General features: G+C 35.1%; 1 protein-coding gene across 1 annotated transcript in view; it reads left to right on the forward strand.

The window, feature by feature from the left end:
• The window catches only part of MEI4 (meiotic double-stranded break formation protein 4), a gene marked incomplete at both ends in the record, with an annotated part of 70,000 nt that overhangs the window by 22,794 nt on the left and 34,506 nt on the right, over nt 1-12,700 (forward strand). The window contains one exon of the mRNA XM_084202610.1: nt 9,404-9,535. Within this exon, the coding sequence (XP_084058736.1) occupies nt 9,404-9,535 (132 nt within the window). The remainder of the gene's footprint in view (nt 1-9,403; nt 9,536-12,700) is intronic.

Genomic DNA, 12,700 nt, shown 5'->3' on the forward strand with positions numbered 1-12,700 from the left:
TGTAATTGGAGGAATCTGGCAAGTCTAAGTGAGAGGTGTCACATCTTAAATGGGAGAAAATACTCTGATAGATCAGGGGTGTTTCAGGCCTGCAAAGTATTTTTATGAATAATTCAGGAGAGATGGAGTACGTCCACATAATTTGAAAGTGGCATATTTTCTCTGAATTACTTCACTAAAACAGATGGCTTTTTATGAGATGTGTTGTATCTTGCTTCCACCAAAATATTGACGTAAGAGTCATTACTACTGGCAGCCATTACTTCAGTCAAACAGATCCAAAGAGTTTAAAAATTGTATAAACTAATTACTAAGGGATAATCTTGGAGGTTCCCAGATTAGAGGTTTGGTTTTCTTTAAACTGAATTGAAAATGGAAATAAATGTGTAGCATTCAGAATTAGTAGTGTAAATTGTAGAAATAATTCTTCATGTGCTGTGTACCAGATATCTCCTAGGAACACTTTTTGCAGGTAGTGATTGAAATATCACAATTATAGGTTTAAAAAAATATTTCCATTACTTACAAGGCTATTTTCTGGAAAGAGTCGCAAACTGTATGAAATTCAGTTACAGGAAAATACTTTAATCCCTCCAGCATAAAAATATTAAGAATTTTGTTGTATCTAACCTTACTGTCAGAAAGCATTTGTATAGACAGCCATGCAGCAATGTAGTATTTGACACAGCTTTCCCTTTATCATCTTCATCATTAAAACTGTCAGGATCTTGCAAGAAGGACAAAGTTCTGTGAGAAATACCTTCAAAAACCTCACTGAGAGAAGTGGCTGTAGATTACACTTAATTAATTAATTACATCTTCAAAAGCAATCTCATATTTTTTCAGAGCAAGTTAAATAACTTTAAATAATCTTTGTGAACTGGGAAAGGAATCATTATCTCTACCTTAGATGTAAAGGAATAAAAACAGCAGCAGAATTACTTTCTGTAACTGTGGAGTCCTATTGTTTGAAATGTTTCTAATTATAAAGCATTGAAACTGTAAGAACCAGCAAAGATGGGTATTCAGAATTTTTTTCCTGGGTTCAGCTGCCTAAAGCTGCCTAAACTCTTGGATAGAATCTGATCTGAAACTCCAAACTGACATAGGTATCAAAAGAAAAAAAAAAGTTGGTCAATTAAGGTATGCAGTAGAAAATAAAAGGTAATTTTATGTAAAATATTAAATTATTTATATAAAAAAATTAAAAATAGTCTCTTGAATTTTCCTTCTTTAAATTTTCTCTTTTCCCTCCATGTTTGGATAGCAGCTCAGAAATATGCACACAGTTGTTAGGCACACAATCTTTTGGAATAAACCTTCTGTAAATATCTCAGAAAGGGAGCCTCAAGTCACAGCTGCTCAGGGTGAAGCATGAATTTTCAGAGGTTCAACCATCTATGCAAGGCCTAACTCTGCACCTTCTGCTGGCTTGGTTTTGCATCCCTGTATGGCTGCCACAGAAAAGTTTTTGAGGATCCTGTGTCTAAATCTAGTATAGATGAGCTGTTCCTTTCATGCAGCAAAATGTGTGACAATCACTGCTATCTGTGGTGCAAGTGCTTTGTTCATCACCAGTTTTTGAGTCCTCAGCACTGAGACCTTGGGGGTTTGTAGAGGTGTGTATTGCCTTGCAGTTTGCAAGTTGTTCATTTGTGTAGAGTCACTCCACCGACAAACCCTGCTATGTCAGTGTATTATGTAGGTTTTTATTTTTATTTATGTAGGTTCCTTGCAAGTTCTGCTTTCAAGCAGACCAAAGTGTACTATAAAACTCTGTGAGATTGTGTTCAGTTGGCAGAGCCACTGGCTCTGGCTTTCAAATGGACTCTACGACCTGACAAAACATGGGAAAACATTTTGCGTGGAAAACTCTGGTAGGAGCTATGGTACATAATTACAGCCCCAGTGGAGCAGAAACTTCAGAAAGGAAGCACTGGAACATTGTTTCATGCTTAATCAACCTGCTTGGGATTTGACAATGTCTGTCTTCGTGCACCTCCACAGAGACACAGCAAAATGTACATTTCTCCTGCTCCTGGTTGCATCGTTCACTCACTGGCACTGCAATGTGCCTGGTGTGTTGATGTTTGTATCTGTTGCCCAGAATATGTTCGAACAGGGGATCATTTCTCCTATATCAGAAGAATACAACAGTTGGAGGCACTGGGGATTCCCAACTCCCTGTGCTGTTTAGGGTAGCATATGTGTTTTGTATTTCTGGTGGAGGTGACAGTAAAGCACTTCAGAGATGACATCCTGGAGCTTTTACTGGAAGCCTCCTGTGGTGAATCTGGGCTTGCTGTAGGTTCATAATATATGGAATTAGCTTTAAAATTCAAATCCATCTAACAGAAATTAAGACGCTTTATATGTGTCATATTTACATCTCTTTTCTATACAGCTGTGTGAAACTTCTAACCAGTTAGTTATTATGAGGGAATCCAGTCTCATTTATTACTTTGGAGATAGAAGAAAAATAGCTTTATCTTTAACCTCTTTCAGTGCCATTCAGTTGTGTTCAAAGCTGTCATGGCCAAGTGCATCACAGGGTGCTGCATTATGTAGGATTTCTGTGGTGTGATCCTTAGTGGTGTCACACCAGTTTGTCAGCACTGCAGACAATTCAGTTCACTGGTTTTACTTCTTTTAGTTGATGCTGTACTTCAGAGCCTGGCTAATTCACCTGTTACAGGCCAAAAGATCCTGGCCTTCACCCTGGGTTTTTACAGAGATCTGTGTGTGTTTCTTGGACCTCACGTTTTAAGGAGTTAACCAAAACACAAAGACACTACTTTTGGGATTCTAACGCTGAGCTGTGTTGGGCTCCTGTTCAACAAATACCTCATCTCTCTGGCCCATCTCGCTCATAATCTCTCTCAAGCAAGACCTGGAAAGAAGAGAGATGTCTGTTGTTGTTTGCTTCTTCTCATGCTATGTTTAAAACATCAGTACTGAATTTGAAGAGATGTTAAGTCATGAATTGCTGATCCAGTCAAACAGCACACACACAAAAAAAGGTTATGTGATAGTTCTTTCCTTTTTTTTCACCTTTTTCTTATTCAGAAATTGGCTGCCTTTAGGGTAGTTGTTTTGTAGTTACTGGCATTAACAGTATGTGGAGGCCCTGAGACATCAACGTAGTTTTTGGAACTTCTCTTATCCTGTTTGGGACTTTACCATCCATTTTAATTTTTCTCTCATGTTTCATCTAAAAGCTTTTATGTAAATTTTTGCCACTGCTCAAAATACTACTATTGATAACATTTAACAGAAAAGCAAATGCAGGAGTTCTGAGTAGTATTTTACTGCCTTTACTGGGTATTTGTGTAAGAAAGAATTCACAATTCTTCATGAACGTAACAAGTTGAAAAGTAATACATACAGTTGAAAAGCAGAAAGATAAATGTTTAAATCTCAGTGGCAATTATATAATGAAACGTAGATGTGTGCTTGTGCAGTTTAAACAGCACATATTCATCAGAACCATGGTTTTGAATCTTTTCTTATCTAGCATACAATTTGTATGATTCATTAATGACTGAATTTTCCTGGAAGAGAGTCGTCATAAACCTTCTCTGATGCTTGAATACATGCAACAGTATGCATTTAATACATGCTGCAGCTAGTTGTGGTTGACAATAAATTTCCCCAACTGTGTATAGGTTTGCAGTATCTTTTGTCAACCAGAGACAAGACAGGACTTAATTCATTGGTTTGCAAGTCTTTCCTGCTTAGGGACAAATAAGATTTAGAAATAGTTATTCATGTCACTGGTGATTTTCAAGTGTAAAATGAGCAGGCTTCAGTTTTCCTAATTGAGTCCCAAGGGGAATACTATGGGTGCATTTTCATACGCCAAAAGAGTTTGCTTTTATAGGGGAAGAGCACTTCATTTGTATGAATATTAAAACATGTTGCCTGGATTTTGAGGTTTAGTAAGAGTCAATGCTTGAATCTCTTGATTATTGAATTAAATTTTCTCAGCAATCTGTTGTCCTTATGTAGAAATTCAAATGCTAATCAGAATCCATTGTCTTGAAAATTGCTACTGTCTAAAGCAATCACCAAACTGACTGACCCTCATTTACTTCAGTAAAGTGGATCATAGAAGTAGCTTAGACAAGAATGAATGAAAGAAAATGTTGTCCATCTTCCCCTTTCAGTCAGCTTCAGCTGATGCAGATCATACACTAGAGGTACAATTATGGAAGAAATACAGGACAAAGTTAGCTTGTCCAGCAGATGCTGAGTGGGCTGAAGCTCCCCATCCGAACAAGAGCCTGTGAGCTTAATGCCTCTTGCAAAAAGACTTAGTCAATAGGCTCCCCTTGATCAGGGGCATGTAGTAAACCCCAGTCAGAAGGTTCCCTTTGTTGCCTCAGTCTCAGATTCCTGCCCGCAGGCTTTCAAGCTGCTCATCGTTGTTCTTCTAAGACAACTCTCCTCTCTCAACCCAGCTCTTGAGGCAGAGAACAATCTCTCCACTTGTCCTTCCTCCCCTGTCTATTCTGTACACTCTTTAGCCTTCAATAATCATGTTTCAGTCATGGGATTTTTCCCACTGAGCTTCACTAATGGCAGCAAGGTTGTAGCTTTCTAGCAGCACAGTGGCTTCCAGCTCCTCCAGTTTTTGCCCATGCTGTGTGCATTGGTGTAAAGGTACCTCAGCTGAGTTGTCAGCCATGTCACCTTCCTAGAGGAACACCCGGGAATTCCTCTGAGACATTTGCCTCCATGCTGTTTCCCTGTTGGCTGCTGTTACTCAGGAATCCCTGGCTCATCTCCCTAAGACTGCAAGTGTGCTTTAGTGCAGCTAGCACATTTCCAAATCAGCAGCAGAGGATCCTCACCAGCACCCCATGGCTCTAATCTCTAATATTACCCCACAGCATGCCAGGGACAAGCCTGACACTGACAGCCCAAAGCAGTGGAGCCAGCTGATGGTTCTATTGGAGAACATTAGGTTAAGAAGACTGGAGAAAAGCATGAACAAGGTTATGAAAGAGGGGAAAATTAGCCCAGGTACTAAGAAGAAATTCTCTACTGTGAGGGCGGTAAGATGCTGAAATAAGTTGCCCTTAAAAGTTGTGGATGTGCCAGGCCTGCCACTGTTCAAGGTCAGGCTGCATAAGGCTTTGAGCAACCTGGTCTAGTGGGGGAAGTCTCTACCCATGCCAGAGAGGATTGGGAGTAGATGATCTTTAAGGTCCCTTCCAACCTTTACATTCCATGATTGTATGATTCTGTGAAGGGGTAAGGGCAAAGTAAGGGCTGGAGATGTGGTTTACAGAGCAAAGAGTTGAAATAATATGTATCAATTTTCAAGATTGATAGAAGAAATATTGGCAAGTAAACAGGAAGAGCTCTCTTCATGATACATGATACATGAGAAGCATCATGATACGTGAGAAGCATCAATTAAGAAAGGAAGCAATGTGAAGATAAGAAAAGGGGTGCTAACGTTCTCTGTATAAAAGTGAGGTTTTCAACTGGCGATGATTAGGAGTGGAAGTCAGGTTGGACTAAATGGGCAACGGTAATGTGAGATCAAAGATGAAAATAATAGTTTTTTTTGTAAGCCTTCACAATTTGAGGATTCCTGCAATAATTATTTTCCTGTCCTGTATTACCAAATATGTCAGTTTATTAGGAAAGAGAGCTGTTACTTGGGACAAAAACTGTAAATTAGCAAAACAGAAAGTACGGTGCAGTTGTCACAGCTGCATGGTGTAGTGAATCATGCAACTCACAAACGAGTTAAACTCAGAAATCTTAGATATCCACTATTAAATAAAATCTAATATGCTGATAATTGAGTTCTAAGAAACTAATTCCTTAAGTTTTTTATCCTGTTTCCTGGGAAACAGGGCTTGCAGCATGTGTGCTGTCTGCTTTGGTTATCAGTCATTTCCTCTCAAGTGAATTTTGATAGCAGTTTGAAATCACTTGGAAAGAAGTGAAAGGTCAATAATACCTTCAAGTAGGCTTTAAAATCTGTAGCTGGTTAAGGAGAGTCCAAGTTAGTATGCCTGAGATAAGCTGAATATTGACATTATATATTCATTTTGGCAACGGCCAGGTTGACAATGCACACATCCTTCCCAGCTGCTGGCACAGCATTGCCCTCTCTTGCTCTGCATCCTGAATAACATGGGAAGTGGAACCTGGGGTGTGGGAGGAGGGCTGAACAGTGAACCAGGCTCCATTACTTCCTGTTTCTAATGGTATATTTTTTACAATTCAGTTTTCTGACTGCTTTTACCTGAGGATTCCTGAAATGCATTGGGTTTATTTAATCCACAACATTAAACAAGCCCAAGGGATTAAAAGATTTCTGTTCCTTTTTACATTGGGTAGATTAGAGAGTTTAACATATGCTTTTATCTTCAATGAAACTATATACTATTAGATTTTTTTGTTTGAATATTTCTAGAGTATAATTAGCAATACATGATCATTGCTGTACAATAAGGTCTTACTTCTGTTTGCTATTTTCAGATTCATTGCTTATATGCTTATTTGTTCTGCATGCATTTAATGCAAACAGTCTATGAGCATTATTTTAACCTTCTTTGTTGTCTCTTATTTTCTTAAAATATTCTTATAGGAACATAAGAGATCCACCAAGATACAATGTAAAACCTGTGCTCTTTAATAAATCAGCGTGATTTTTAAAATCAATATTAATATTTATTAAATATAATTACAATATATTTTCAATAATATGTTACTGGGAAATATTTTATTTTAAGGATAAATTTATTAAGAATATTTATTAAATATTAATAAATTAACCAGTGGCATTTTTCAGTGCCATTGATAATCATATCTCAAGTACCCTAAATGGCATCATTAAAAATGCAAAATACCTACTTATTTCTCTTAGTAGAGACTGAGTCTTTAAATTTCAAGGTTCCTTGTTATCTAGTCTTCAAAAATTCCAAACAGAAAATGGCAAATCTTGCCAAACCATAAAAGATATGGAAATTTTTTGAAAGATTCTAAACTAGTTAAATCTCAGCTGCTAGCATTAATAATTGCACAAAAAAATTGCTTCATTATCTATCAAAAATTATGTAAGCAAATAGAAAAGAGCTTGAACAAGAACAACAGTATTTGTGTTTTACTGTAATCTTTGGGAGAGGTTACGTTGAAAAACTGCTCTGGATTGCCTAGTTTGCTTGCTCACCAAAGGCAAATTAGCAAGTATACTCAATGTTATGCTCTGAAAATATAGCACTGTAAAATTTGTATCCCTCCTTGATTTATTAAAATAAATAAAATTGAATGGTAACTTTACCAAAAAATGTGCTATATTTAAAGCATTTTTAAACCTTGAGTTGAAGCAGTTGTACCTTTGGGAACACGGGTGCTGTCAAGGCAGAACTATCCAGGTGTTGCAAATTTGTTTCTAGTAGATACTGTGGAATATGCTTTCAAAATGGTAATTTCTACCTTATTTTTAGAAAGAGGAGTCATTGCTTTGTTTGTAAGGGTACATATTTCCAGTATATGAAAGTCTCATTTTAATATATAGCCTCAAAGTATAGGTAGGTGCATGCATTATCCATTCATATAATTTTTATTATTCAGAAACCTATTTTTATCACATCTCATTCACATTTCATATTTTAGACTCTTTGGTGTATATGTTGATAAATTATTTTAATTACACAGGTTTTCAAAACTGTATATATACAATTTATGAATTCTTTTTAATAGGAGGAGTTTACTTTGTATATCTGCAGGAAGATTTGGTTCTGAACTTAAAACTTGTATGTCTTTTGGAGATTTCTTTTGATACTTGTTTTGGGATTACATGCGGAAGTGAGATGATTGAGGGCAAAGTTTTATTAAAGTTGGATTGTTCTGACTGTGCACAGGAGTCTCATGTTGGGCAGATGATAACCAAGCTGGTACAACTCTTTACCAGCTGAAAGAGGCTGGGAAATAGACGTTGCATCACCTGCTGATCAGGCAGTCAAGCAAGAACTGTAAATGCAAAGCTGCCTAATTAATGGGTTTTATGGCAAAAGATTTCCGTCACCTCTCTGCCCACTTACCTAGCCCAAAATTTGGTCAGTGACAATTTTACAGGAGACAGTGATGAAAACCATGGTAAAGTTAAGGTAAATGTTTCCCTAAATAAAATCATGGTGACTGCTCCTACAACACCTTCCTGTCTTTTGTGTGTTTGGAAAAGTTTTCCAGCAGGATTCATCCAAAGCAAACTTGTAAATGGCAAGCAAGTATTTTTATTCAAATATATGTGTGTATATATATATAGATATAGATAGATTAGATATAGATATAGATATAGATATAGATATAGATATAGATGATAGATAGAGATGATAGATATAGATATATAGATATATAGATATATAGATATATAGATATATAGATTTGTCTGCATGTGTATACGCATGTGAGTTGGCTGGAGGTATAATCTAGATTGTTGATAGAATGCAGTAATCTGTTTTGAGTGGTTCAGACATAGTTATTATTAGGCATACAGATTTGTATAAGAATATCCTTTTGTCAGTCAAAAATACTCATTTACAAAGAGTTACTGAACATTAATGTTGTAGGGAATACGCATTTATATAAAAAATTATAATGATTGTAATTAATGTGTCTTACTTCTTTTTCCTTTGAAATAACTCCGCTATATTTACATATAGAAAAATCTTGTGTACTTTTAGACAAGTATGCTTCATTACATAATAGCTATTTATTTCAATTTCAGGAAACAAAGAAAACAGGTTTTTTGTTGGTTTTTTTTTAGTAGAAAAAACTGTGGCAAAAAATTACTAACATAATTCTCATGTAAGTCTACATCACTCCTCTTGTGGTTCAGGAGAAATGCATTTTTAAAGAACAGTATGAAGGTGAATTGTTTGAATTTGAAAATACATACAGCTACAGTGTGTCTTCTAGCAGTTAGCATTTAATCAGGTTTTTTCCTGATAATTATATTGACAACACCCTAGTACAGCTCGCAGCTTACATGTTTGAATTTCAAGGAATTTGTTCATTTATTTGTCTAGCTATGAAAAGCAGAACTGTATGTACAGAGTAGTCGCCAATTTGCTATGTAAAGAGATGGGTATGATGACATCTAATCCTGAAAAGTGGTGTCCTGGGGAGTTCACACTTTTGGAGGAGTTTGTTCCTGTGACAGTTTCCTGTAGTGTTAATCTTTTGAGCATGGATGTCGATTTCTCATAGATCTCATGTGTCTGTAATCAATAGAATTTTAAACACTAAAATTTTGAATTGGACTTTTTCTTTTAACATTTTAATATGTAAATCCCAGTTCTACTTAAAATAGTTGTTTGGGATAAAAAAAGACTGAGATGCATTTTGAAAGATTAAATTTACTGTTATTTCTCTTTAGTTTCAGGCACTGCATTCTGTATCACAAACGCTGGGTTTGCTAGGAAGGAACAACATACTAAGAAATTCTTTAATATCCCTTCTCCTATCGGCAGTCCGTCAGTTTGCTGAGCAGTTGTTGCAGGCTCACCAGGTACTGTCATCTTTTCTTTTCAAGAAAGCCCAAAGAGTGGTGTTGGGCAGTGTTTTGGCTGTATTTACTTGTTTCTTAAGATGGAAAGAAAATCATCATTCTATAGAATATTCTGATTTATGAACCCTTCTAGGAGCTACCTTAAACAGCAAATTGAAAAAGAGAGGCATAAAGTAGGAGAAAATTCCATACAGAAAGGTAAAATTATCAGACTGGATAATAAATAGACTGCATAGGTTTTTAGATCATACTATATAATTTGCAAAATACTTGAAATAATGAGTTAGAAGACTGTGCAGGCAATACAACTTTGATATTCAGCTAAACAGACAATATAACTTTGGTATTCTCTCTCTAGCTCATGTAAAACTGGAAAGTCAGCTGCTTTATTTTATTTCAGAATTAGATTTCATGTTTCACATTATTATTATTTCAAATTATTAATTTTCCTGATGCAAAAGTTGTCCAGCACATAGTATCACATTTAGTTTGTTACAATGAGTAGGAGCTAAAGAGTAGAAGAGAACTTTTGGTAAATTTATTCTTAAATTAAATTATTTCCGGTAAACTATAGAGGAAAGAGAGAGAGAATAGATGTTCCTTTAACATTTGAAAAAGAGATATATGAATTAAATAGGGGTTTCATAGATTTTTCATATATTTGTATGTGTTGGTATGTATTTTATAGAAAATGTTCAGCTTCACTTGGGATTGCAACTTGATTTTACACTATCCTAAAATTTTTTTATTTGGCGGAAAATAAATTTATTGATACATATCAAAAACATTCACCATAGATTTATTTTGCAGTGGTCTAACTTAACAGAGGGCTTAAGTGTTGCTCAGGCAGTCTTAACTTTTTCTCTCTAGGATATGGTGTAGCAGTAAATTTGGACTGTTGGAGAGGAAGTATGTAATTGCCAACCCAAATTTCTAGTATGTTTGAATCATACTCTGAAAATGCTAGTTTGCCAGTTTTGAATGAATCAGACAATGAACTGTGCCTTATTTTGGTTACTGTTAGCATACAAGATTTATTGATGGCAACCAAAAGTCAACGGACTTTTGACAACTGTAAGGATAGGGAAGAGTGTAATTAAAAACAATAATTGTTTTCTTAAGTTTAAAGCAGCTGTTCATTTTAACATTATTAAATCTCACCTTTTTAACAGAATTAGTCATCTTTCTTTTCAGAGTTTTGCCAGTGGCAATGCATAACCTTTCAGTTCTCCACAGTGATGTGAAGCTCATACTGAGCATTGTGCTTTGCTGAGTTAGTTACTATGGAACTGCTTAACCTTGCCATACTGTAATTATTTTTATTGCTTTCATATTTGGTGAAGCCTCAGGAGCTGGGCATTTGTCAATCTGTAGCTGACACTCTGTAGAACTTTGAAAAACTGCAGTAAAATGTAGGGAAAGTAGCTGAAGTTCTGGTTTGCTTAGCTTGTGGTGAAATCCGTGGTTTTAAAGTTCATGCATTCTTGCATTTAGTCCTAAGAGATATATTGTGTTCATTACAAACCCTCATATATTCTGCATGTGATAATATTCTGGAAATAGATCACAATAGGACTCAATTCTGATGGCCTGATTTATGGACCTGCTTCCAAATGTTTCTGAATTTGTGGGGCATGACTTCCGGTAGATATGATTCTAAAAAGGATTGAAGTTTTTTGTTTGTTTGTTTGTTTTATAATCAAATCTAATGATACAATATCAGTTTGAAAAACTGATATAAAAATATATATAAAAAACCACCAGCTTAAAAAAAAACCTCCTCATAAATACTTAAATTAGAGTTTGGAGAAAGATAATACTTCATATAATCAAACTTCATTAGCTGACAAGCATTCTAATTGTGTTTTGCTACTTAAGCAAAACCACTGTTAATTGCAAAGAGTATCTCCCATTTAAAACAATCAAATTAGAGATTCTTAATTCTAGCTATGATTAGAGGTGCGGAAATACATGGGGTTAGTTCTGCTTCATTGTTAGTTAGTTTTATTGTTGTTGGCACATAGGAGAAATAAAGAATTATCTAAGGCATGTATCCAGGTTAGTTTGCAATTAACTTTTGAACATTTGATGGAAAACAGAAATTGAAAAAAAATAGCTTATTCATCCAAGCAAATTTCTGTTTTATTTTTTTATAGTAATAATTTTTTTAAATTGAAGATGGTTTTCAACACTGACTTAGAATAAAAACAACATTCCTTTTAATTTTTCTAAATGAATCATCTAGATAGCTCAACATTTCTATTTTAATTTCCTCATTAAGACTTGAGCTAACTTCCACGTCATTTGCCATATGCATGAATTCAAGAATATGCGACTTTATATTCCATCATGTCTTCAGTAGGAAGTGTGCTCAGCTCAATCCTTGCAGGTTTGTGTATACATCTTTGATAAATATTGAAACTATTTCGCTTTCAAATTCTGACTGATTTTAGAGAGTTTGTAACTGTGTCCTCTTGGAACAAGATTATCAGTCTATGACCACAGTTCCCAAGCGCTATCTGTGCTCCATGCTTTACAAATTAAAAAATTATGTTCTCTATTGAAGAGTGTTTCTAATAAACTACAAGAGAAAAGTACAGAGATTACTCTGAATATTTTTATATTGCTGTCTAATTGTTAAGTCCTTTATTCTTACAATAGGCAAATTAATGTCAAATACATAAACAATAAAATTTTGTATACTGTATTTCCACATATTAATATGGAAATGAAAATTAATTATGGACCATGTAAAACAGTATAGTTATCCTGATTTTCCACACAGTTAAGAAGATTTTTATGTTACTAAATTCTTAAGCAAGTTAGTAGTTTGCTTTAATTCATTTAAGTACTTCATCATGGGCTCAAAGTAAAGCTCATACTTAAATGCTTTGCTGACACCAGCATGCTGAATTCTAGGCAAAAGCATATTAATATAAACTCAGTTGGATCTCTTTATTTTTACAGATGTTATATATGGGCTTTTAATTTTATGTATACTAGGAAGCTTTCATGCTTCATAAATAAAATTTATAAGACTACTGTAATTGAAACTGAAGTTACTATGAAATAGAAATTTTTTGATCCCCAATTGGATTTCTACTGCAGAACAGATAGAACTGTAAGATACTAAGATTTCAGAATTGAAGATTTCAGATACTGTGG

Source organism: Fringilla coelebs, assembly GCF_963513975.1.
Source record: "Fringilla coelebs genome assembly, chromosome: 3".
NCBI classification, from domain to species: domain Eukaryota; kingdom Metazoa; phylum Chordata; class Aves; order Passeriformes; family Fringillidae; genus Fringilla; species Fringilla coelebs.